Source organism: Pelodiscus sinensis, chromosome 2, assembly GCF_052426305.1.
Source record: "Pelodiscus sinensis isolate ZL-2025 chromosome 2, ASM5242630v1, whole genome shotgun sequence".
Classification (NCBI taxonomy): Eukaryota; Metazoa; Chordata; order Testudines; family Trionychidae; genus Pelodiscus; species Pelodiscus sinensis.
The window spans coordinates 110,000,982-110,026,677 of NC_143053.1; the positions used below are offsets into that span (position 1 = coordinate 110,000,982).

A 25,696-nucleotide genomic window follows, 5' to 3' on the forward strand; every position below is an offset into this window, starting at 1 on the left:
TATAGATCAAATGCAAGTGTAGACATAGTTTTATTGTCTTTCTGACTGGGAATTAATCCCTAAAACTATAAGCCATTGGCTGGCATAGTGAGACCCCGTTTTATAGACAGTCTATGTGTGGGGAGCAGCAAAGATTTGGGTTCCTCATCAGGAAATGTCAACACACCTGTAACAATGTAAAAGGAAGTTACATATGAATTAGAGAGGAGAATAGCTATTGTTTGCATTTCCACTTTAGCTATCTTTTATAGTAATTAAAAATATGATTGGATGCTTCTCCAGTTTAGGAAGACTTCCAGGAATGTTAGGATGTTTCTTTTAATCCTGTATATGTTGCACTGCTTTTTTAGTCAGCAGATGAAACAGGCCTTCCTGATATAGGTTGCTACATGCTTCTCTAAACCTGTAACACATCTGTGGTTGGCTTTAAAATGCTACCTTTTTGGAATACTGGAGACTTGGTTTTTGTATATTTTGTAGTTCAGTTACATCTTATAAGAGACCAAATGCATGGGCTAATATAATTTGAAGACAATGATAGTGATTTTTCCAAGCACTGTGAGGGATTTAGTCATGAAACTGCCAAAGTGCATCTCATGAGGTTTCACAGGAATAACTGAGAGCTGAATTTGCCTTCCAATATCTCAAGTGTTATGAAGATATATGAGAAAGAAAGGATCCAAGCCTGGTCCACATGTCAAACTTAGCCACATTAGGTTGATTTTCTATATAGTGAGTCCATACCACCAAGCCTGTTCCATTGTGTTTAAGGGCTGTTGAAGTTGATGTCTGTACTCCTACTTTCATGAGGAGTGACCATTAAATTCAACTCTGCATAGTCGACTTTGTGATAGTGCAGACACAGCACTTTGAAAGTTGATGTTCTTAGATTCCAGAAAGTGTCCCACAGTATTTCGCAGCGATGGCTCTGGCCACAAATTTGAACTCTACTGCTCTCTAGGGCTACATCTAGATTGCAAGCCTCTTTCAAAAGAGGCTTTTTTGAAAGATACCTTAGAAAAAGCCTCTTTTGAAAAAGAGCGTCTAGACTACAACCAGTACTTTTGAAAAAGCACATACATACTGCCTTTTTTTGAAAGAGCACTTTCGAAAAAAGGCATTCTTCTTTGTAAAACAAGGTTTTCCGTGGTCAAAAAACTGCCATGTTCTTTTGATTTACTTTCGAAAGAATGCGGCAGCAGTCTAGACGCAGGGGAATTTTTTTCGAAAAAAGGTCACTTTTTTCGAAAAAATCTTGTAGTCTAGATACACCCTAGGTGAACAGGAAAAGCCCCGTGAAAATGTGAATTTCATTTCCTCTGTGGCCAGCCTTGTGAGCATCTCTCAGAGCAGGCAGCACACCTCAGCAGCACACCTGACCATGAGTTCCCAGGGTCACAGGTGAGCATCAGCATGGAGCGTGAAGGACCATATGGCTGTGTGGAAAAAAGGAATCTGTTCTCACAGAACTACAAACCAGCAAAAGAAACACAGATATCTATGCCATGACCGCAAAGGGCATGGAGGAGAAAGGATATGCCAAGGACTTCCAGCAGTGCTGAGTGGAAAATAAAGGAGCTAAAGCAGACATACCAAAAGTCTAGGGAGACTGACAGATGGTCTGGATCATTGCTGCAAACATGCTGTTTCTTCAGCAGCAGCATGCGATCCTTGGAGATGACCCAACCAGCTTCCCTAGCCAGTCTGTTGATTCCTTCTAACACACTCAGGCAGCCTCGGGCAGCACCGTGGAGGACAGCATGATGGAGGAGAAGGATGAGGAGAATGGTCAGCAGGCAAACAGGACAACCAATGTCACAGAAGGCCAAGAACTTTTTATAACCTTGGAGACAATCCCCTCTTCACAGGATGTCTCACAGTTGGGCACTGATCCCAAGGAGGGCATTTCTCCCTCCTTGAATTTACATTTTTAAATCTTGCTAAAAGTGAGTTGAGGCAATTGTGTGTGATGTGTGACGGCCACTGTGCCTACAAAACATGGGTTCTCCGGAATAGTTTGTTAATGTATCTGGAGATGGATCAGGAATCCTTCTTGCACATTTCCATAAAGCTCTCATAGAGGAACTCTTTCATCATTTTTGCAAGGTTTCGCAGGAGGCCGGCCTTATTCCGTCCTCCACGGCAGGACACTTTTCCATGCCAAGCCAGTATTAAGTGGTCTGGCATCATTGCAGCACAAAACATTGCAAAGCATAAGATCCAGGTTTCTGACCACATTCAGTCAGCATCAGCTCCCTATCACTCTGTGTGATTTGGAGAAGATATCTATCTCACATGCCAAACTGGATGAAGCAGGGGAAGCTGTTAGCTGGTACCTCTGTAGTAAATCTTCATTTATTCATCCACAGTGAAGCATGCTTGAGCCCCTGCCCTGCTGCCATGCCCAGACCTTCTCCTCCCTCCTGTCTGCCCACTTGCCCCTGCAGCAAGGGAAAGTTGTCCTTTCCTCACAAACCAGAGGTGCCAAACACAAGGGCGTCATGTGAGCCCTGGCCCTGCTCTGCCGCCATGCCTGAACCCCATCGCTCTTCCTGCTCACCTGCTCCTGCTAGAAGAAAAAGTTGCAGTCTTCCAGCAAACAGGGGGTGCCGAACATGAGTCCCTGCCCTGTTCTGCTGCAACACCAGGACCTTCCCCCTTCCCACCTATAGGCTTGTGCTTCCCTTTACCATGCTTGCCTAGCACAAATCTGCAGGCAAAAATGGAATAGGTAACAAATGCAACCCACTAACTTGGACAGGGAGCACATAAGAGAGTGGAGGAATATGCCACTGGAGGAGAAGTGTGAGGAAAGAGCGTGCAGGAAACTGGAAGTGAAGCACTAGGAGATAGTTTTGTTGTCCATGGTGGCTGTGATGGTCTGCATGATGGCTTTCCAAGATGCCTACTTGAATAGGCACCCCTTTCAGCCCTTCCGTACCAACATTTCTTCTTCACCAAGTTTCATAGCCTCCTATCCCAGGGGCTCTAGAATATGGGCTGGGGATAGGAGAGTCTAGGACAGCCTCACACTGAACCTACAGGGATGCATCGCAAAGCAAAAGGCTGTCCTCACAATTGTAATCACCCCTCCCAAAGCCCTGCCCTGGACTCCTTTTGTGTCCCTGATGTGTTCCCTAAATAAAATGCATGATTTCTGAACAGCAGTCTCTTTATTGCTTGTGTTGAAGGGAAGGAGAGTTATAGGCGAGCACACTGAATGCAGGGGCACCTTGTTGAGAGCAACATGCATGAGTCTCAAAACCGGTTATTCATAAAACTGTCTTTCAAAACCTCTCTGATTTGCGGTGCCCCTCGCTGTCCTTTTCTTATTGTCCTGGTGTCTGGCTACTCAAAATCCCTGACGAAATGTTGCGTCTCGGCCCCCTCCTCTCCTCCAGATAACTTTCTTCCTTACGCTCACAAATATGATGGAACTCACAACAGGCTGCCACCAAGATTCCCTGTACGCTGCATGGTAGCATGGCCCTGCCCCTGCTTAATGAGCCCCGCCCAGCCAGGGGTTCAGGGCTCTGTGCATGGATGTGTCCCTAGTGGTTGAGAGTGACTCGCTGCTCTTTCCTCAGTGGGGAGCTGCTATTGTAGTTGAGGGTGACATGCCCCTCCCCCAGCTAGGTAGCTCTGTGTGCAGAACCCTGAGACCCCGGCAGCTTCGAGAGAGCATTGGCTGCAACACAATGGGAATGCTGCATTTGCTGAGGTCTAACCTAGGTATTAGGCTGCAGAACCTTCCCTTTAAATGCCAAAAAGCACATTCTACCACCGTAATGCACTTGTTCAGCCTGTAGTTGAACTGCTCCTTATGGCTTCATGAGCCATGAGAGCAATAGGTCGCCAAAGATGACTATTGGCATTTCCACATCTCCAATTTTAATTTTCTGGCCTGGGAAAAAGTTCCAGCTTGCAGCTTGCCAAAGAGGCAGGAGTTCCTAAAGATGTGCGCATCATGCACCTTTTCCAGCCATCCCACACTGAAACGGCACTTGTGATCCACTAGCCTCTGGTGTACCATTGAGAAGTACCCCATGCAGTTTATGTTCTCCTTTGCAAGATGGTTAGGTGCCAGGATGGGAATGTGCATTCCATCTATCACTCCACCACAGTTAGGGAACCCCATTGTGGCGCATCCCTCCACTATGTCCTCTTTATGTCTCAGAATCACTACCCTCCATCGCAGATTAGGATTCTTTGGCTACTTAGAATAATAATAATAGAATTCTAGAACTAGAAGGGACCTCGAGAGGTCATCAAGTCCAGTCCCAAGCACTGTCTAGATCATCCCTGACAGGAGTCTGTCTAACCTGCTCTTAAATATCACCAGTGATGGAGATTCCACAACCTCCCTAGGCAATTTATTGCAGTGTTTAAACCAGCCTGACTGTTAGGAAGTTTTTCCTAATGTCCAGCCTAAACCTCCCTCGCTGCAGTTTAAGCCCATTGCTTCTTGTCCTATCCTCAGAGGCCAAGGAGAACAATTTTTCTCCCTCTTTCTTGTAACACCCTTTTAGATATTTGAAAACTGCTATCATGTCCCCTTGGATCACAACAACCCGCACTGTAGATTTCCCCACTCTGAATTGATTCCCAACTGTGACCGATAACTGTCTGGTGTTGCAAGCTTCCATGGAGCAATTGCCATGCGTTTCTCCACGGTCAGAGTGAGTCTCATTCAGGTATTCCTGTACTTTAGAGAGGGGGAAAGCATGTCACAAACTTATGTGAAAGTGGCCTTATGGCTTCATGAAAGTTTTTCAGCCACTGCTGATCGTCCCATACTAGCATAACAATGTGGTCCCATCAGTCTGTGATCATCTGACAGCAGCAGAACTGGTGTTGTGCTGTGTCCAGAAGATCAAATGCCAGCAGCATTTGTAATTCACTCAACTCAGGTGCTTCTCAGAAGGGGATGTTCATGGTCTCCTGAGATTCTTCCTCATTCTGGCAGGCCCTGGATATGCTGTTTGCCATTTGTCTTAAGCAGGGGAGGAGGGAGGAAACCGGTGTACTATGGACTGCTGATTAAATGTACCCAGAACTACCCGCTGTACAGTTCTGGTCTCAGCGTGCACTGGGAGCATAACCCAGAAGGCAAAGGGGCGCAAGCACTATGGGATAGCTACCCACAGTGCATCGCTCTCAAAGTTGATGGTAGCCATCATAGTAGGAATGAATTGCTTTGAACTATGTCAAATTCTTGCACACCATGAGGACAAGCACCTTTGACTTTGCAAAATTGGATGTTAAAAATACGATCTTAATACATTCAGCCTTTATTTTGTAGTGTAGAAATGGTCCCAGATTTCTTCTTAGCTGCCAACCTCTTCAGAATCAAACAAACCATCTTTTTAATTTTAAATTGAGTGAATGCGAAAGGGAAATAAACGTGAAACCCTATACAACACTATTTTTAAAGTACTTTTCAGACTAAGAGCACTGCTTCTGTTTAACACTAAAATCTTGGCTCTTCTGATTGTCGTCATATTTTTTTCACATTTTAATTTTTTATGCTACTGTGCTACTTACGCTCATGAACTTAACGCTCATGAGACAAAGCAATATGATTCTCTCCTGTCGGCCATGCGGAATCAGGAGTGGCCTGAGGTGGGCTGCGGCAGCTGGTGCCCCAGGAGGAACGCGCAATTGGCGCCCCGCCTGCACGGCCATCAATGGGATGATGTCATCATTGGGCGCCATTGAAGGCAGCGCCCTAGGCGACAGCCGAGTCGGCCTGTAGCCATGGGCTGCCCCCGTGCGGAATGATGGCAGGAGCAGGCCCATTTTTGCTGCTCTTTCTTTGTCTGCTGGATTGGAAGCTATTTGAGATGAAGAGTGTCAAGGGAAGTTCTTCAGCAGTTTTTTTTCTTTCCTAGGTTAAAAGCATAAGTATATTTGTTGGTGGGGTCAGATGGGAGTGGGAAAGGAATGTGATTCTGGTTTAAGGTTGGCCTACAAAATACACTCTGCCCTTTACTCTATAGCTGTGCTAGTCTTCTTGGACTCAGAGAAAAAATGAACGGTGACCCCTATCCAACATCACCCACGTGTACCACCAAAATAAGATATCGCTCTTAGTCAATTATGTAGGCCTGTGATCCCCCTCTTCTTTCTTAGATGCATGAAATAGTTAACAGTATTGGAGTTTAAATCATCATCAGTGGGCATCTTAGTTAACACCATAATGAGCACCTTTCAGAGAGATTTTTCCAGGCTCGGGCAGGCTATGCCTTTACTGAAAAGAAAAAAAACAAAAACAAAAAACTGTTTTTTGTGCATGGTTTTTTTTTCTTTTTTCTTTTTATCATCGGATAGTTGTCTTGACTTGGACTATAGGTCAGGGGTGGGGAATAGCCCCCGGCTTGTCTGGATCCAGTCCCCAAGGTTCAAGACCCTTTCTGCATTGGGGAGCCTGTGCTGGCACTCCAGCCTCCCTACCCTTGGCTGCTCCACCACAGGCTGGAGCACACAAAGTCTCCTAGGCTGGGCTCCCCAGGCTCTGGTTTGCGAGGGGAATGTGGGGAGTGTGTTTGTCCTTCTCAGTCAGGCAACACATCGGTGAAGGGTTTTTGTGTGCAGTCCCCGACTGATTTTTCTGTAGGTCAAAGGCCCCCATCCCAAAAAAGGTTCCCCACCCCTGCTGTAGGTGGTCCTTATTTCAGGATAAGTCAACCCAACTTCACTTTAGAGTCTTTTACAACTTGAGTTTTGACTGTAGCACATGAGATTTGTGTAGACTGTGGAAGAAAGAGTCTATAGTTTGTTTAGGGGTTAACAATACTTAGTTTAAGAAACAGTTCTTACATTTTCTCAATCTTGCACATTTTGGAAGGTCTTCTGATACCATCTATCATATTTAAATCAGACAAAGAACCTGATATATTAAAACTAGCAAAAAAAATCTGGAATGTTTATGACCAGGTCACTCACTGAATATGCACATTAAATTTTGAAAAAAAAAACCAATATACACATCTGTTGGAGGCAGGTTGAATTCCACCCTGCACCTAGTACGGTCCACATTCACCCTGGATCTAGTCCAAGCTTACCCGCTTCCAGGTATTTGCCTTTAATTCTATTGTAAACAAGAACAAAATATAAATCTTGGCCAATGCTTTTTCCTGAAAATTACTATTCCTAGGGTTTTTCCGATATAGACTCCCTTGTCTCTGCTTCTAGTCTGCCCCAGTCACGTACAGACCTTATTAAACTCTTAGTTTTGAGCAAAAAGGACCCATCTGGCCTGACAGCCAAGGTGAATCAGCAGAAGAGCTCTGTATCTCTATATAGGAAAATAATACATTGTTACATCTTTGAAAAAAATTAATGTTTAAAATATTTTAATTTATTATTATTAATAATAATACTTTTAATAATAATTATAAAAAACTCTCTTTGCATATTGGGATACCTTGTAATAGTACTTTAGACACTTTCCCCACATTTTGGGACTGGTAGTAGTACAATAGTGTTTGTTTTGGCTGCCAGTATAGCTTAATAATATGCAGTTTGCTGGATTCTAGTATTATACACTTGGTCTCTCTGAGGGATTAACGCTTTTAGCAATGATGCTTATTAGGAAATAACACATGCATACCCTAGATGTCACTTAGTGGGATAAAATGTTCACAACCTTAAATGGAATATGTGTGCATGGAACCTGTGAAATAAATGATGGGGGCGGGGGTGCGGGAAGGGGTTTACCATGCTTTGAAACCTAGCTATGTATTTGATTTGTTCACATTGTGTACTTCGGTAAAGAAAAAAAGGCAATGTTAACTGATGAGAGGTCAGATCTTAAAGAAGCAAATAGAAGACCTTCTTGGTTTCTTGAACTGAAGATATGTAATCATTAGTAAAAATAACCAAGACAGAATTTTACCACAGTATATTACAAGGATTGGAAAGATTTAGGAAATCCAAGAGAAGGGTGTATGTTCACAGCTCAGTTTTACTCCAGATTTAACTAATATTCCATATTGTGTCTGTAAATAGCAGACACAAATGATTATAGGCACAACCTTATGCCAACAATTATTTGCAACTATATTTAATTTTCTAGAATATCTAAGTACCTTATTTGCAGCTGCCATCAGGCTGCAAGTACCCACAATTACACTCTGTCATTTGTACTGGTTATTTGGAGATGTAAAATTAGGGACCACTTTTGGAAACCCATCCCTTAAACCATAGCTTAAATGTATGGGAGAGAAGAGAGGAGACTGTTTTTCTAATGTTGTGATGATGCAAGCTAAGTAATTCTTAGGAAGATCAGTAAAACTGTCTTTATCCTAGACATAGATGAAAGTTAAACCCACCAAAAACTATAGAAGAACGATAATGCTGTAAAACCTGTGCTTGTATCAAATATCTAACATTGCTTCTGTCTCTGGTTCAGTTTTTCAGAATGGCGGAAACACAGATGTTGATGGAGAGGCTAGAAAAGGCTGTAATTCGACTTGAAACATTGTTTTCAGCTTCACACAGATCCATTGGAATGGAGTGTGGAGTTGTAAATGGAGTCAATGGAGGTATGAGTGACTTTTTCAATAACAGCAGGCCTTTTTTTGGAATGCCAGATATACAACCTGGATATGGAGCATGTTTTTTGATCCCAGAGAGAGAACAATCCCAGCCCTTTGAAAGCTGCCTATTATCAGGAATTTTGTTTTTCCTTTTTGTAGATCCATTTGGAAAATGTCAGGAGGCAACCTTAATCTTATTCGTAATCATACAGTAACACACCCTAGAAAATTCAAGATTTGAACTAGTCTTAAATATATAGTCGAGATTTCAAGCTTTATTGTTTTTTCTGTTTTACTGTTTAGATTGTTACAGAGTACTCATGAGTTGAAAATGTCTGCTGAGGCTAATTAGCAGAAGACATGAGTGTCCTTTAAAAGTCAGAACATACATTTTATAGAAGAAATCTACAATTCAAACATTGGATTTATTTTCCGGCTCCTTGGATTTCACTTTGCAGAAACATGGCATTTAATTACTTGATCTTTGTAATCACAGCTGAACCTGCCACCATCAAAGCATTGGCCTTGTTTTATCCTCTGCATCCAGAAGTGCATCTCCAAAGCCCTGGAGTTTGGAACAGTGGAAGGAAGGCTAAGATTACAATCTACCTGCCCTTGTCTGTATCAGGTTGCCAAGCCATCTTAATTTAGACTTTTGATTGTCCTTCAAATTTCCAGGTTAAGCAAAACTGCAGGAGTGAATATTCAAACAAGAACACGTGTCCCACACAGAAAGTGGGAAAATAAATAACTGTTAAGAACAATGTCATTTCAAAACATAGGTCCCAATCCTGCAATGAGCTTCATGTGGGAAAGACCCCTGAATTCACAGAAAGTGCAATGCAGGATTGGAGCCACTGTTACTAAGGTCCCTCTTCTCATTACTTTAATTGCAAAACCAGATCTGCCCATGAAATTTGCACAACTCTGTGCCTATGCAGCCAGCTACAGCTGATGGGGATTCGCCACTGGGGAAGAGGCAGCTTTAAAATCTTGTCTGGACTCCACAGGAACCCAACCAGCAAAGCCTGTCTGTGAGAGGTTGTAAATCAACATATCTCCCAGCTGGCCTGGCCCTGCTTATGCTGGAGGCTGCATCAATCAGTTCCAAGTTTCCTGGAGGAGAAGGAGCTACTGGTTGTTTCATGTATGGTACAACTGCCAAAGGCAGTTACCACTGATGGGAGCTCAGAACCTAGGTTGTATTGGCAGAGTGCATAGAGTCCACATCATGTACAGTGTTATGCTCAAAAAATCGGTGAGTTTGGAAAGATGGTATCACTTCTAGCAATAGTGCTCACTTTGGGCCATTGTTACTTGTGTGAGGTCAGGAGCACAGCTATATGTTATATGGTGGTGAGTCCAAGTCAGGGCAGGTCCACACATTCCAAATAGTCTCTGTGGCTAAACACAGTGGCCCAAGCTCTTCACTAGAGATGAATCTGGCACAGTAACACTGCACATAGAACAACGAGAAGTCCTGTGGCATCTTATAAACTAACAGATTTATTGGAGCATAAGCTTTCATGAGCAAGACCCACTTCGTCGGATGCATGTAGTGGAAATTCCAGAGGCAGGTATAAATATACAGGCATAAGAAAAGAGTAAGGGTAGAGATAATGAGGTCAATTCAGTCAGGGAGGATGAGGCCCACTTCTAGCAGCTGATGTGGAGGTGTGAAAACCAAGAGAGGAGAAGCTGCTTTTGTACTTGACTAGCCATTCACAGTCTTTGTTTAATCCTGAAGTGATAGTATCAAATTTGAAGATTAACTGTAGCTCAGAAGTTTCTCTTTGAAGCCTGTTCTTGAAGTTTTTTTGTTGCAGGATGGCTACTTTTCAAGATTGAAAGAAGCAGATTTAAAAGTAGCCATCCTGCAACAAAAAAACTGGTGTTCACACCTCCACATCCGCTGCTAGAAGAGGGCCTCATCCTCCCTGACTGAATTGACCTCGTTATCTCTAGCCTTAGTCTTGATTGGTACTCTTTTCTTATGCCTGTATATGTATACCTGCCTCTGGAATTTCCACTACATGCAGCTGACGAAGTGGGTCCTTGCCCACGAAAGCTTATGCTCCAATAAATCTGTTAGTCTAAAAGGTGCCACAGGACGTCTCGTTGTTCTTGCAGATTCAGACTAACATGGCTATCCCTCCGATACCGCACATAAAGTTCCCCATCTATATTTATTTACAGCCGCTTTACTTGAGAGTGACCATCAAAAATGGAGGCTCTGGCATGTCTCCTAAAAACATGTTTTAAGCCACCTTATAGCTCAGTATCCTGATATAGTCGTAGAGCATTATAGTTGCACCGATCTTATAGGAAGGGTATGTCTTTATTTCTTTTAAAACAGGAACTTGTGTAAAAGAGTATGTTTTCCCATAGTAAGGAACCGGATAATTTACTGTTGCTTACTTCATTGTATATGTGTGATCAGTTAGGCCTGAATGTATATTATATTCCTTCTTAGTTGATTATTACTTTTATCATACATGGCACAGGGGAGGAAAGTACACATTTTGATCCTGAATATCATGGTAGCAGGCTTGCAGGCAAAACATGCAGTTTCTGAATTACAGAGAGGTCCACTCTGAAAACTCTAGCATATGGTCTCAGAAATCAGCAGATTTGTTTCCTAAAAATAGGTGGAGTGGTGGTCTGGGTTTTTACTGTGTTAGTACAGATGATGGGCTACTGTTTGAGTCTCTCTGCTCCAAAATAAAAGATTAAAATGAGTGTCTTGGACACTGGCATGAATTTTTGCAGTGAATATTTATGGGCTTTGGAAAACATTTTTTCTCTGCCATAAAAACCTTTGTGCAGTAAGTTCAAGAGACTTATACATAAACGTTTCAAATGGACGAAAGCCCAGAAATTTCGTAAAATAAAAGGTGAGAGAAAAGTAAGCGACATAAGGAGAACAGGACAACCTAGGCATCCCATCAGGCAGTTTAAGCACAATGTGCTAAATCCAGGCAATTCCGAGTCTGTATTGTCAAAGCTAGCGTTTTCTATCAAAGGGCCAACATGTTGTTACTGCAGAAAGAGCTTTCAGAGTTATTAATCATAGTTCTGCAGTGCAATCTGGCTAAGAACATTGAGCAAAGTCTGCTGTCCTTTCAGAATACACTTCAAGTTTTACCAAGTAGAGGTAAGCTCAGGAGAAAGGGAGGAAAGAATTTTGACTTGTGTGCCTTAAATTTACACGTGTGTTGGATCAGGGACCAAGGGTATGTCTACACTATCCCCCTAGTTCGAACTAGGGGGGTAATATATGCATACCGAACTTGCTAATGAAGCCCGGGATTTGAATTTCCCGGACTTCATTAGCATAAAGCCGGCGCCGCCATTTTTAAAAGCCGGCTAGTGCGAACCCCGTGCCGCGCGGCTACACGCGGCACGGACTAGATAGTTCGGATTAGGAAACCTAATCCGAACTATCTGTACACCTCGTTCCACGAGGCGTACAGATAGTTCGGATTAGAAGCCCAATCCGAACTATCTAGTCCGTGCCGCGTGTAGCCGCGCGGCACGGGGTTCGCACTAGCCGGCTTTTAAAAATGGCGGCGCCGGCTTTATGCTAATGAAGCCCGGGAAATTCAAATCCCGGGCTTCATTAGCAAGTTTGGTATGCATACATTACCCCCCTAGTTCGAACTAGGGGGGTAGTGTAGACATACCCATAGAGAGGATATGAGGGTATATCAGGAAGCAAAAAAGGAACCGGAAAACATCCAAGAAAAGCTTGCTTTCTCTGGCATACGTGGTATAGAAGGCTATTCAGAAAGTCGGTTTGGTATAAGAAACTGACTCTTAGCTGAGTTTTCCAGTGGTCCAGACAATCCATGTCCAGTTTAAATGGAATCCACTATATCAGGAGACAGTAATATACTCTAGATGAAAAATCGTGCTTGATATGTTAAAGGTCATATAGTCTTGAGATTAATCATTTAAGAAAATTAGGGTTGTTTTCCAGTGACTGGATGAGCTTTTATCATAAATAGAATTTGCAGTTTTGCAAGCTCGGACAATGAAACAAGGAGATTCCAATGCTGTGCTTCAGTATGCTAATCAGTAAGGAACTGTTTCCTTATATCATAGAATTGCACTGTTGCCATAGAATTGCACTGAAGCTCCATCTTATCAGAAATTGACTTACTGGTTTTAAATGTCTGCCAAACAGTTTATAAAGCCTCGGGAATGGGTGTATGGAATACATGTAGCAGTGACTCAGTACAGATTATTTTAGGAGAATGACACTTGTTTTTCCCTCCTGCAGCAAAGGACAGTATTATAAATTACTAACTTTATGAACTGGCTGTAATGAAATGCCTTTCTCCCAAAGGTGTAGCGCCGTACATAGAAGCATTTGATAGACTGCTAAATGGGAGTGTGGCTGAGTTTCTCAGGAACAGCAAGATCCTTGAAGGTGATGTAAAGATACATGTGAGTATTTTCCCATTTTTCTCCATATAATTGTGGTTGTCTCAAAATACACAACCCAGCCTTGATTGTGGAAGGCAAGGGAATTCTCATTGCTGTTATGTTAATTATTATTAATAGTAGTTCCCAGAGACCTCAATCAGACAGAACTGCATTGTGCTAGTAGTTGTATAAACACAATAGATGATAAAGTCCCGGTCCCAAAGACAATCCAAGGCACTAGTGCAGAAAAAAACAACAGCCTTACACATATGCTGTAGCATACACAATATGAATAGTCCCATTCTTGCATACAGTTCACTAAAAGCATGAATGTTTGCAGGATTGGGGCCTAATTAAAGACAAAGGGCAACAAGTAACAGTAAAATCACATGAGTACAGAGGGTCCTAAATGTGCACAATTCGGTTCCAAATCTTAAGTTTTTGAGGTTTATATTTTTTTTAATTTTTAATTCTCATCTACTTTTTTTATTTTCAGGACTTTTACCTATTTTGTTTTAAATTATTAAACTGTGTTTAATCTTCCCATATTTTAAAATCTATGCCTGTTTCTTTTTTCTTTCGCAATAATTTTTGTAAGAAAGAAGTTTTATAAAGGTGAAGTTAGTTTTCATTGAATGTGATCGTTTTACACCTTTCTTTTGTAATTTGGTTTTCATTTATTTTTGTAAACTGTCTTTTCTAAAATTCAATGACGGTATACTCCTTTTTATCGGAACCCTATAATCTAACCTCTGCATTATCTTAATTCCTTCTGGTCCCTCAACAAGAAATACATGCTACAGCCTCTCGTGCTGGGGAACAAAGAAGGGATTCAGATAATGAGGAGGTTCAGATAACAGTGCAGAGACCCCAGGCCACAAATGTGAGGAGGAGGAGTCCCCAGACACAGGGAGGCCACCCTGCTGCAGAATGAGAGTGAATAAAGCCCTCTGCAGCTCTGCTTTAATGGAAGTGAGTGAGCAGGGCTGTGACAGCAGGGTTGCAGAGGGTTCCCTGTGCTGCCACAGGGCCAGTGACTGTCAACCCCTGCAGATAAAATCTGTGTCCCCTGTGCTGTTCGGTTAATCAGGAGTATATTGTATTTTCTGTGGCAGTGGGACAAAGGATGGACTCATCTGATCAAAACTTGCAACAATATCATAAAGCAGCTCTGAGCAAAATACGGCCCGCAAGCTGCATCCGGCCCGCCAAGCCACCACATCTGATTCACAGAAGCAGCAGACAGCCCCAGGCAGGCTCCCCTGCTTGCCCCATGCACCGTGTAGAAACGTGGTTGCTGGGCTCCTTTTCTGTTTCAGAAGTGGAGGGGAGGTAGTATGTTTCAGGAGCCGCCCCCAGCACATTCCCATTAGCCGGTTTCTGGCTAGCCACCAGCCAGTGGGAGCTGCTTGTTTGAATAACAGGTGGCCAAGAAGCACCACTCCCCCTCTCCTTGGCTCAGTTATTCACTGAAGGACATGGCCAGGCAAGCAAGCAGGCTAGCTGGCTGGGAAATGTTTTAAGCTCAGCAAGCCTTAGCTCTGCAGACAGGCTGGCTAGTTTGTCTGCTGGCTGGTAAGTCTCCTGGCCACAGCCTGCCTTTGGCTCCCCAGACCTGCGCTGCCCCAACTCTCAGCTCCCCCAACACAACATACCCAAACCGTCTTTCCCCCTCATGCACCCATACCCCATCCCAGCTCTGGCACCCCAGTCTCCTGCCCCAGATCACAATTCCCTTCTATCTTAGGTCACATCCCAAACCCCTGCACTCCAGTCCCCTGCCATTGGCCACAACCACCTCCTTCAACCAAACTCCCTCCCAGACTCCAGTCTCCCTCCTGCACCCCAGTCCCTTACTCCAAGCTCCCCTCTGCCTCCAGCCTCCATCCCAGACCCCGCATCTCCTCCATTAATATCATAGAAGAGTCGGCCCTTGACTCCTTTCATAAATCTTGGAGTGGCCCTCCATCAAAAATTGTTGCCTGTCATAAAGCAAAGTGCAAGTGGGTGGCTCATCACTGAAAGGTATCTGGTCTGAGTTGAGGGTAAAAGAGTGTCAGGGATTTTCTCTCATCTCAGTAGAGCTGTGTGACCATGCCTTTCCCCATAGGAATTAATCCTTGCTTAATTCATTGCTGCTCCTGCTATTCTACCTCACAAACCCTGCCGCAAGGAAAACATGCAGCCTCCACTGATTTTGGAAAACACTATGAAGAGTCCTGTGGCATCTTAGAGACTAACAGATTTATTAGGGAATAAGCTTTCATGGGATTTTGGAAAGACAAGGTACTTACCTTAGTCTTCACCTTAGTGGCTGAAAGCTTCACATTCAAAAGACCCTCGCTCCCAGTCTGCTCAAGGAATAAGAGTTCTGAGGTTGCTCTCTAAACTGGATCTCTTGTATGGTTTTAAACATTATTGTCCAGTAGGGTTACAGTGCTTCAACTGGGGGCTCTAACATATTGGCATGTGTCAGGAGATAAGGTTGTTCCAGAGTCTGATTCAATTTAGAAATTGCTTCAAAACTTTCTTCTTCAAAGAAAAACAAAAGGGAGGGGAGGGGGCGGGGAGACCCTACATACATAAGGAATACAAATTATAAAATAATAATCAAATATTTTTAAAAATAAAAAACAAAAACTATGCCCTAATCAGAAGTGCCAGATATGACATGAAGTCCATTATGGACTTCAGTATTGCAATTTATGAGCAGCAATATAAAATGCTGCGATAAATAGGAGACCTTTAGTATTGCATCCTGACAAACAAATAAAGCATGGGCTAATTTACATATGGAATCCCAAAACCCCCTCTATGGTAATGGTTATACTGCAAATCTAGTGGCAGAACTCTGCTAATTGAGTAAATCCACTCTAATCTGGCCACTGTTTGACATATACAATTTAGTCCATTTGAAGGAATACTTAAATGAAAAGATTAAATCTTCATGAATACATGGGCAGTTCTGGCATATTGTGGGTGCTACTGGAGAACAAACACAGCAATAATGAGTATTTGTTCAGAGCTACAGAACGTATTAGCAAGTTTCCACGTGTAAAGAAAATGGTGATTCTGATTGTAACCTATTAAATATTCTGAAATTTTAGTCTTTGAATTTTATGTGAAATGCAGACTGTAGTTGCCTTATGTTTCTGCTTGCTGCATCAACAACATCTGTGCTTTACCTTAACACGCAGAACAAGGAGTGTTTTTTCTTCTGCGTGTCTTATAGACCATGTGCCCTCAGCATTATGTTTGCAGCTGCTGTCTCTATCGCATAATGCACTGAAGAGAAGGTTGTATTTTGTTTCCAAAAACACCTGTTGCCTAGAAAACCTCACATACCTGATTGATCAGGATGGTAATATGAGAGTGAGCTCATAAGGGACATTATATTATGTTAAAGAAATAAGGGATTTAATGCAATGAGTTTCATGTTGATTGCTGTAAGAACGATGTTTTGTGTTTCTGATGAAAGGAAGGGTACAGCTACATCTGATGTCTGTTGCAGTGCCCCACTCCTATTTTTTCTTAGCTTACTATGGGGTGAATAGCCTTTGGAAAGAGAACAAAATACAAAAGAGAACTGATAAGTAATTTTCATAAGCTCTGGTGAACATAACAGTGCAGTGGATTTCAGAAAGATTAATTCACTAAAAGAAGAGTTTGGTTCAATCAAATTAGTAGTACTGTAGTGTGGTTTTGAATTCTAATGTTAGCATGACTAGTGATGATTATTTTGGGAGGTCAACTGCATTAAAATAGCTAACCACATTAAAAATCAAAAGCGAGGATTTTTGTATAGCTTATTGAAAACAACCTATACACTAAACATTTACGGCCAGGTCTTTGACCTTTCTGTGCCCTTGTGGTGATGCAAATTGGCCACAAAACTGGTGTAACTGGCTATGAGGGTACTTCTCAGGTGGGCTACGTCTAGACTGGCCCCAAATTCCGGAAAAGGGATGCAAAGCAGGTAAGTCAGCATAGGGAAATCCGCAGGGGATTTAAATATCCCCCGCGGATTTAAATAAACATGTCAAGTAGGAATAAGAGATCCTCCAGAAAAGGGCTTTATTCCGGAGGATCGCGCCAGTCTAGACGCTTTTTTTCCGGCTTTTCCCCAAGCCGGAAAAAAAGCGGCGGACATGTTTATTTAAATCTGCGGGGGATATTTAAATCCCCTGCGGATTTCCCTATGCTGACTTACCTGCTTTGCATCCCTTTTCCGGAATTTGGGGCCAGTCTAGACGTAGCCGTGGTGTATAGCTGGGGAACTCCATGCCCCACAGGGTACATCCACACAGCAATGTTATTTCGAAATAAGTGACATTATTCTGAAATAACATAGTCTGTGTCTACACTACAAGCAGTTATTTCAACATAATATCAAAATAATGTTGAGCTGAAGGACTTCTTACTCCGACACCTCAGAGTCCCTGACCTATTGAGGCTGCTCTGACTTGCTGTGTGCTGCTCACATTTTTCACAGACAGTGCTAATGTGCTTTGCTTTAAAGCAGTTAATGTTGACATGACATATCTGCTGTTACCTTGATCTGTCCTGGGTTGTTGCTTCCTGGTTGCTGGATTCAACTTGGTATACTTTCACATTTGACTTCAGTGTGTCTTTATATCATTTCTATTGCTCACCATGAAAACGGGTTCCTTGCACTAGATGGCCATAAAATATGGGCTTGAGTACTCTCAAATTGGCAGTATCATGAGAAGATTAATGCAGCTGAGCTTTTATGAGCATCCAAATACTTTCTTTTTGGATGCCAGACATCCAGATACGTTCTTTTTCTTCCTGTTGGTAGCTACTGTAAACAAAATGGGTAATAATCTACATCTCTCCTGACATGCATTTTACTGAAAGATATAACGGAGGGTCCAACAGACTCTCCAGGGCCTTGGACAAGTCTGAGGTGAGGGGTGAGGGTCTCAGGCAGAAGGGGTGGGTCTCTGACTAGTCTCCCCCAGACAGCCTCAGTGCTGCCTGGGGTATGCCGGGCCTCCCCCATGCAGCCCTCAGTGCTGCCTGGAGCGCACTTCCTGTGGCTCTGGTAGTGATTTAAAGGGCTTCTGTAGTAACTGTATCAGCAGCCAGGTGCTCCAGGTCCCTTTCAATCGCTGGGCTACTGCTCCTTTTCCTCCACCTCCTTTCCCTCTTGTTGGAATGTCTGGATAGAACATTCTCTATACTCAAATCATCTGTCCATTACAGCGAGTGGTGTAGAAGTAGACAATGGACTGTCATGGTCATGACTTTTCAACAGGATCTTCTTTCTGTGATGGGCAGAAAACACTGTTACAATTGATATTGTTTAATTTAACCACGCACCGTCAAGCTCATTATTTGGCTGATTCCGCTTTAACAAGGCAATGTGCTTACAGGGCAGCAGAACTCACATGTGTATTCTCATGTTGATCTTGCTGTGTGGTTTCAGGCATTGTGCTACAAGTTAAGTCAGGGCTCAAAGTGGAGAATGATGTCAGTATACCCAATGAGAAGCGTGCAGCGGGGCTGTCTCTGCAGTTCTGTGATAAGTATTTTCAGCTGTTGAAAGCAAACACTAAATAGAACGGTTTTCAGGGTAGGGAAACAACAGAGCAAAAGAAAAAATACTGAAGCAAAAATATTTTGAAAATATCCAAAATACGTTTTCATAAAATAAAGTAAAAATACTCTTAATGTGATATGTGGAAAATATACAGGTTGAACTTTTCTCATCTGGCACTCTCTGGTCCAGCAACATTGATGGTCTGGCAGGATTTTAGTTGTCTGGATGGCCACTTATAGAGATGGCCAAGTTTCCTGCGGTCCCATAAAGTTTGTTTACAGCCACCCATCCTGGCTCTCTGGGTTCTGTGCTGTGATTTACTCCTAAATGTCTTCTAAGAATCCAGTAGGCAGTGGAAGTGTTGGTAATGCTGATAGACCATATTGACCTCACGTGGTTTGGCAAATTCTCTGGTGTAGCACTGGTCAGGTCCTGAGGGTGCTAAGGGTCGTAAGGAAGTTCAACCTGTATTTTAAAAAAACAGAAATTCACAAAGTTAAGGTTGCTTTCGTAATCCTAATGTAGTTGTAATGCATATTGTATACCAGTACCATAAAATATTTCATAATATAAATGTGAATCTTAGGCTGTGTCCAGATTCAGGGTTTTTTTTCGAAAAAAGCCTTTTTTCGAAAAAACTTCACCTGCGTCTAGACTGCAGCCCCGTTCTTTCGAAATTAAATCGAAAGAACGCGGCTTTTCTTTCGACGGCGGTAAACCTCATTTCACAGGGAAGAACGCCTTTTTTCGAAAGTGCTCTTTCGAAAAAAGGCGTTCTTGAATGCCAACAGGGCTTTTTAGAAAGAGAGCATCCAGACTCACTTGCTGCTTTCTTTCGAAAAAGCGGCTTGCTTTTTCGAAAGTACTGCTTGCAGTCTAGACGCTCTTTTTCGAAAGAGGCTTGCTGTCTAGACATAGCCTTAGTGTATTACTGGTTAAGAAGATAGGAAATACAATATGCAATATGTGTGCAATGTGGTCAAATTACCAATGCAATACCTAGGACTATTCTTATGAATTCCAGTGCCCTACACAGCCTAAGCATCTGCACCCCCACAACCTCTGCTGGGGAGCAGGGCAGCAATTCTGTGAGACGGTTAGGGGCTGTGCTCAGAGCTGTTGGAGTAGGACAAGGAGACTGGTTGGGAAACAGGCCTAAAGGGGAGGGGTGTAGCCCACCAGAGCTGTGGGCTTGAGGGATTGGGGCTGCTGCAACTGGGAGGTGGAACATAGGCCCACTGCAGCCTTTGAGACTGCTTGAGGGAAGAAGTAAAGTTAAACTTTCTTGTCTTTTCTTAAAAAGATGCTCCAAGGAATTTATAATCTTTTCCCCCTGTGTTTGTACAGCACCTCGCATAGTGGGGTCCTGGTCTATGATCAGGGCCCCTCGGCACTATGGTAAAATGAATAATAAGTCCTGAGAGGCTGCCATAACTTAGACAGCCCCAAGACTAACTCATCCTTTCCACCTCAGAGTAGCCCAAGATTGGGAGAGTACAAAGGTGAGTTAAAGCTGATATTGCCACTCATCGTTCTTGGCTGGGAGTTCTGTGCCTGTCATAGTGCTAGTAGGCTGCTATAGAGCTCTCACCAAAATAGAAAGCTGCTCTGACCCCACAGAAAAAGTGAAGGAGAATGACAGAATCAGTAGTACCTGTTCTTCTCATTTGGGTGTCCCCCTCCATATCAAGCTATAATTGCACCATTGAATCTAGCCCACAGTGAAGGGGAAGGTATTTGTGATAGGTTCGGTTACAGAGATCACCTTGAGACTATTACTTGATGGGTTGATCATACCACTGAACCTGACTGTCTGTCTTCCCACACACTGTCCTGCTGGGCCAGAAGCTCTGGTCTCCCCCAGCGATGGCACAGAGTTTGAGAATAGTTCAGGTCTGGGAAGGCTTAGTCACAGGAACTTGACATGGCAGCCAGGTGCACAGCCCCAGTGGAACCAGAAACCCAGATAAATCCATCCTGCTCTGCATAAAAGTTTTATACAGAGCAAACTCATAAGTTGTTCGCCCCGTTAGTCAATGAAAGAGAGATATGCACAGCTGTTGTTCCTCTGGGTAACAGTTATTTACACCGAGTTTAATAATAAACAAAAGTGATTTTAAGTATAAAAAGTAGGATTTAAGTGATAAAACCGATTAAAATAAGTTCCTAAGCTAAATAAAAAATAAAACATGCCAACTAAGAGTAATATTCTAAGAAACTTGTTATATGCAATTTCTTATCTTAAAAGTAATTCTAGTCACTTTTTCTCACAAGCTAGGCAACCTCCTAGCTTGGGTTTGAGCCTTCCCCCTTGTTCATTCTTAGATGCTTCCTTCAGATCTCTTAGGTGGTAACTAGGGGATACCTTAATGTCTGGCCTGCCAATTCCCCTGCTGTTTTGTTCCCTAACTATAAATAGATTTTGCCCCAGGAATCCTTTATGTTCAGCTTCAGCCCCCTCACATCCACATGGAAAAGTACCTCATCCAAAATGGGTTCCAGCATCAGGTGACCTGGCCACATGCCATACTCCATGCTTACAGGAAGAACAAGACTATTCACATATTATTGTCTTCAGTTCCTTGAATACAGGCAGTCCCCGGGTTACGTACAAGATAGGGACTGTAGGTTTGTTCTTAAGTTGAATCTGTATGTAAGTTGGAACTGGCATCCAGATTCAGCCGCTGAATCTGGACACCAGTTCTGACTTACATACAGATTCAACTTAAGAACCCCAGGCGTCCCCAAGTCAGCTGCTGCTGAAACTGATCAGCAGCTGATTCCAGGAAGCCTGGGGCAGAGCAACTCTGCCTCGGGCTTCCTGTAGTCAGCCGCTGGTCAGTTTCAGCTGCGGCTGACTTGGGGACGCCTGAGGTAGAGCAGCTCGGGTGCTGCTGGGTTGGTCCAGTAGCGCGGCCGCTCCTCGGCGCTACTGGACCAACCCAGCAGCACCCCAGCTGCTCTGCCCCAGGCGTCCTGATTCAGCCACTGCTGAAACTGATCAGCAGCGGCTGAATCAGGACTCCTGGGGCTGAGCAGCTGGGGTGCTGCCGGGTTGGTCCAGTAGCACCAAAGAGCGGTGCTGCGGGACCAACCAGCAGCGCCCCACCTGCTCTACCACAGGCCCCGGGCTTTGCTCCACATCTCCCTGGTCTGCTGGGGGGGGGGCACTAGCTGCGTCCCCCCCTGCAGACCAGGGAGATGCAGAGCAAAGCGGCAGAGGACCCGGGCCGGACCGTGGCGCTTCCAGATCAGCGCCGTGGTCCGGTCCTGATCAGCTGGAAGCGGCCGCGGGTCCGGCCCCGGGTCCTGCGCCGCTTTGCTCCCCGTCTCCCTGGTCTGCTGGCTCCTGCAGCAGACCAGGGAGATGGGGAGCAGCTTTTCTCGCCCCGGAGGAGGCGGGCGGCGGGACCAGGCGTTCCGCCGCTCGAGTCCTCCGGGGCGAGAAAATCCCCGTTCGTAACTGTGGATCCGACGTAAGTCGGATCCGCGTAACTCGGGGACTACCTGTACTGCTAATGACCTTCACTAGCCCATCTAGATATATAAATGGGTTCTTACTTCATATTTTTAACTTCAGATACATAAATGATATATGCACACAAATAGAATATACACATTCAGAGGATTACAAGTTCTCCAATGACGAGAGCTTGTAATCCCCTGAATATGTATACATGCCACATTTTGCATTAAATATATTCAAATTGGGCATATTCATGTTAAAAAAACATATTTCCATAAAAATATGGGGGCACAATGTCAAAGCATTATTTTTTCATCTCAGAGCTGCAGTGCCACTGAGCCCAGTTTTTCAAATTCAGAATAATATCTTCCATAGTGTTCATTTTTAAAGCTTTGCAGCTGATGCTATATAGCGGTTCCCCTCTTTCAAGCTTGATTAGAATTATTTGTTGTTACAGGCTCTGAACAAGATTTTTTGTTACTTTTCAATCTCTCCAGAAACCATGTGCTCTGTGTCCTGAACAACTGCCCTCCATCCCTTTTCTTTAATTTTTTTAGTTGGTGGCTGCAACTGTTTGAGCTGCACAGAAATACTGGGTTTAGAAACGGGGGGGTTATTCATTGCAGTCAGCAGAAATGCAAACAATGAGTTCAGAATATGGCTCTTCAGTCACTTTCTAGTAAAAAGGAGTTAAGTGAATAATGAGCATTAACAAGGCACAAGAGAAACTGATGTGCAGTTTCAATGTTTTTTTAAACAAGATGAGAGGGATGTTGCAGGAGTGGGGGAGCGACTAGTGTTCTAAATGTGTATTTGCCTCTCATTATGCAGATCGAAGCATATTATCAGTGTATCCAGTTTCATGAACACTGGAGAGTTAATTTAGATAGAACAATCCTTTTGGTGCAAACTTCTGTTACTATATGACATCCATAAATTAAACTATGTCACTTTACTGTCAATCTGAACTATATTTATGCATACACACAGAGTCCATTGAGTAATCAGTAATGCAAGGCTTTATTTAATGGGTTCTTTATTTACAAATTTAATTTCACATTTCTCTCCAACTCCTGGAAGTGCAGTAAAATAGTTTGGTGCGGCACCTTGAAGTCATTAGTTAAGGCTGAAATCTTTTTATAGCCTCCTATTTAAAGAATGATCACAGGGCAAATTCTCTCTCCGTTATATCACTGTGAACCTGGAAGAAATCAATGTAATTCAATGGAGTAACTTTGGATTTATATCTAATATAAATGAGGGCAGAATTTAATCTCGTGAGTTTTTCTTACAACAGTTATTATAACAGGAACCAAAGGTGGCTGCCAAAGCTTTATATTTAATACCTTTCATTGTTACTAATACTAAAAATTAAATCAGAACCAAAAATATTCAAATATGATGCCTCAAAGTCGAGACCTAGGTTCATATTTAAATATCTAGGACCGGTCTACACTACAAACTTGCATTGAAACAGTTGCAATGCAGTAATGATTCTGGTGAAGACACTCTAAGCTGATGTGATAAAGCTCTACCACTGGCTTCATAACTCCACCTTTGTGACACATGGTAGCTGTGTTGATGGTAGAAGCTCTCTCAGGGCATGACTATACTAGGAAATTTCAAAATAACTTATTTCAAAATAATAACTTCCAAAATAATTCTTTTGGAATAGCAATAGGGGTGTGCCCCCTGCTTGCTACGCTCGCTAACCCCCTCTGTCCAGCACAGCCAGATCGTGGCCTCTCCTCCTACCTTACCCATGCCGCAGCAGGAGGGGGATTGCCACCAACCCTTTCTGCAGTCAGATAACGACTGGACTGCGGGGTCTGCCCCAGGATTGGGGCCAGGGACAAGATGCTGTGGACAGATGGGGGCTGGGCCCTGATTGGGGCCTTGTAGACCCGGCTTCATTTTAAACAAAGTAAAATATTATGCCCAACACAAAAAATGTTTCAACATTGTCTTTATTTATGGCAGGGGTGGGGAACTATTTTGAATTCAGGGGCCACTGATGCACAGAAAAATCGGTTGGGGACCACATGAGTGAGAAGGGAAAAAAAGCTCATTCCCCTAGTGCTCCAGCCCCATCATGGAGGAGGGACAGGACTGAGATTGAAGGCCTCAGGCCAGATTAACTCTTCTGGAGTTCCAGGGTTAGTGGATTTTGTGGGCCCCCTAGACTCTGGGGTGGGGCCAAAAATGAAGGATTCAGTGTGTGGGACAGGGCTGCCAGTGAGTGGAATAGGGATGGGGGTGCAGGATCTGAGCAGGAGGTGGAGTGCAGGAGGAACTGAGCGTGCGACGTGTGGATGAGAGGTAGGGTGCAGGAGCAGGGTTTGGATGTCTGGCCAGGAGGAGGGGACAGGAGCGGGCTGGGGGCAGGATATCTGGGCAGGGGATAGAAGGCAGGAGTGGGCTGAGGGTGCAGGGTCTCAGTGGAGGAGAAGGGGGCTGAGTGAGGGGTTGGGGGTGCAGGGTCTGGGCATGAGGGCGTGAGAAGGCACTTACTGGTCTGCTGGTCCCAGGCTCAGCCTCCTGCTGATCCCATTAGCTGGAATCTGGCCAATGGGAGAGCAGGGAAAGGCTCCAGACTATGCGCTTCCACGCAGCTCTTTCTCCAGTCCAGGAGGGGGTGCACTTCTTCCCCACGCAGCAAGGCTTGGGGCTTTCTCTCTCTCCCTGCCCCTTGCGCAGTGGGAAGCCAGTGCTGGTGCTGCAACCACTCGGGGGAGGAGGGAGGGCGAGGCTGCAGTGCCAGGCAAAAGGGCCACTCAAGCCAGTGCTACTGGGTGCCTTCTTGCTCACCTTGCAGAAGTGCCACTCATTGCTGAAGCTCCGCCCATGGCTGAGCAGGAGGATCCTGGATATATGTGGGCGGAACTGAAAAAGGTGCAGCAAAGGCTGTCAGACTCATCCAGAGCTGGGATGAGGGATGCAATAGCATAGTCCAGACGTGGCCAACCCGTGGCTCGCGAGCCACATGCGGCTCTTCTCCCCCCGCCCCCACCTGCCCACCCGTCAGTGCGGCTCGTAACGCCACCCCTATGCCCTGTGGACACGGCCCATGCCTCCCGGCTCCCCTGTGCTCACCGGGGCAAGGGAGCCGTCCGGATCAAAATGGCAGATCCAATATGGCGGCTGCTGATGGGAGTCTGCTGAGGCCAAAAAGCCTTAAAAAGACTTCTTAAAGGGCCAGTCCTTTTTCTCTCCTCAACTTATTGCCCCGGCTCTTTGCGCTGGATCCAGCTGGATCTTGGCTCTTCGTCCAGAATGGGCTGGCCACCCCTTGTGTAGTCAATTAAACGAGTAAATGATAGGCAGCTGCTTATCAGTTAACGTTATTGGCTACATGCAACCCCTCTTGCCCCCCATGTGGCTCTGCAAGTTCATTTTTTAGCAGGCTGGATGAACCGGGCTCATGCTGGGTCCTGGCAGCACCTCCAGTTGCAGCTCTGCATTAGGGAATTCAGGAGATGGCGTGCAGGCAGGCTGGCTCAGTCCCAGCTCATGCCAGGTCCCGGCATCAACCCAGCTCCAGCTCCCCATCCACTATTAATGCAAAGCCACAGCCAACATTTTTGACGACCACATGATTAATGAATTACACGCTTCTTAATATCACTAGCTGGGATACCAGTGATGATGACATGGGGTAACTGGATAGGAAGCCTATCACCATCCTCATAGAGAGCTCCA

The 25,696-nt window shown here is 44.2% G+C and overlaps 1 protein-coding gene across 1 annotated transcript in view; it reads left to right on the forward strand.

Moving 5' to 3' along the window:
- The window catches only part of CAP2 (cyclase associated actin cytoskeleton regulatory protein 2), a 119,781-nt gene that overhangs the window by 13,367 nt on the left and 80,718 nt on the right, over window positions 1-25,696 (forward strand). The window contains exons 2-3 of the mRNA XM_075921220.2: window positions 8,414-8,546; window positions 12,889-12,989. Coding sequence (XP_075777335.1) covers window positions 8,423-8,546; window positions 12,889-12,989 — 225 coding nt within the window. The 5' untranslated portion in view covers window positions 8,414-8,422. The remainder of the gene's footprint in view (window positions 1-8,413; window positions 8,547-12,888; window positions 12,990-25,696) is intronic.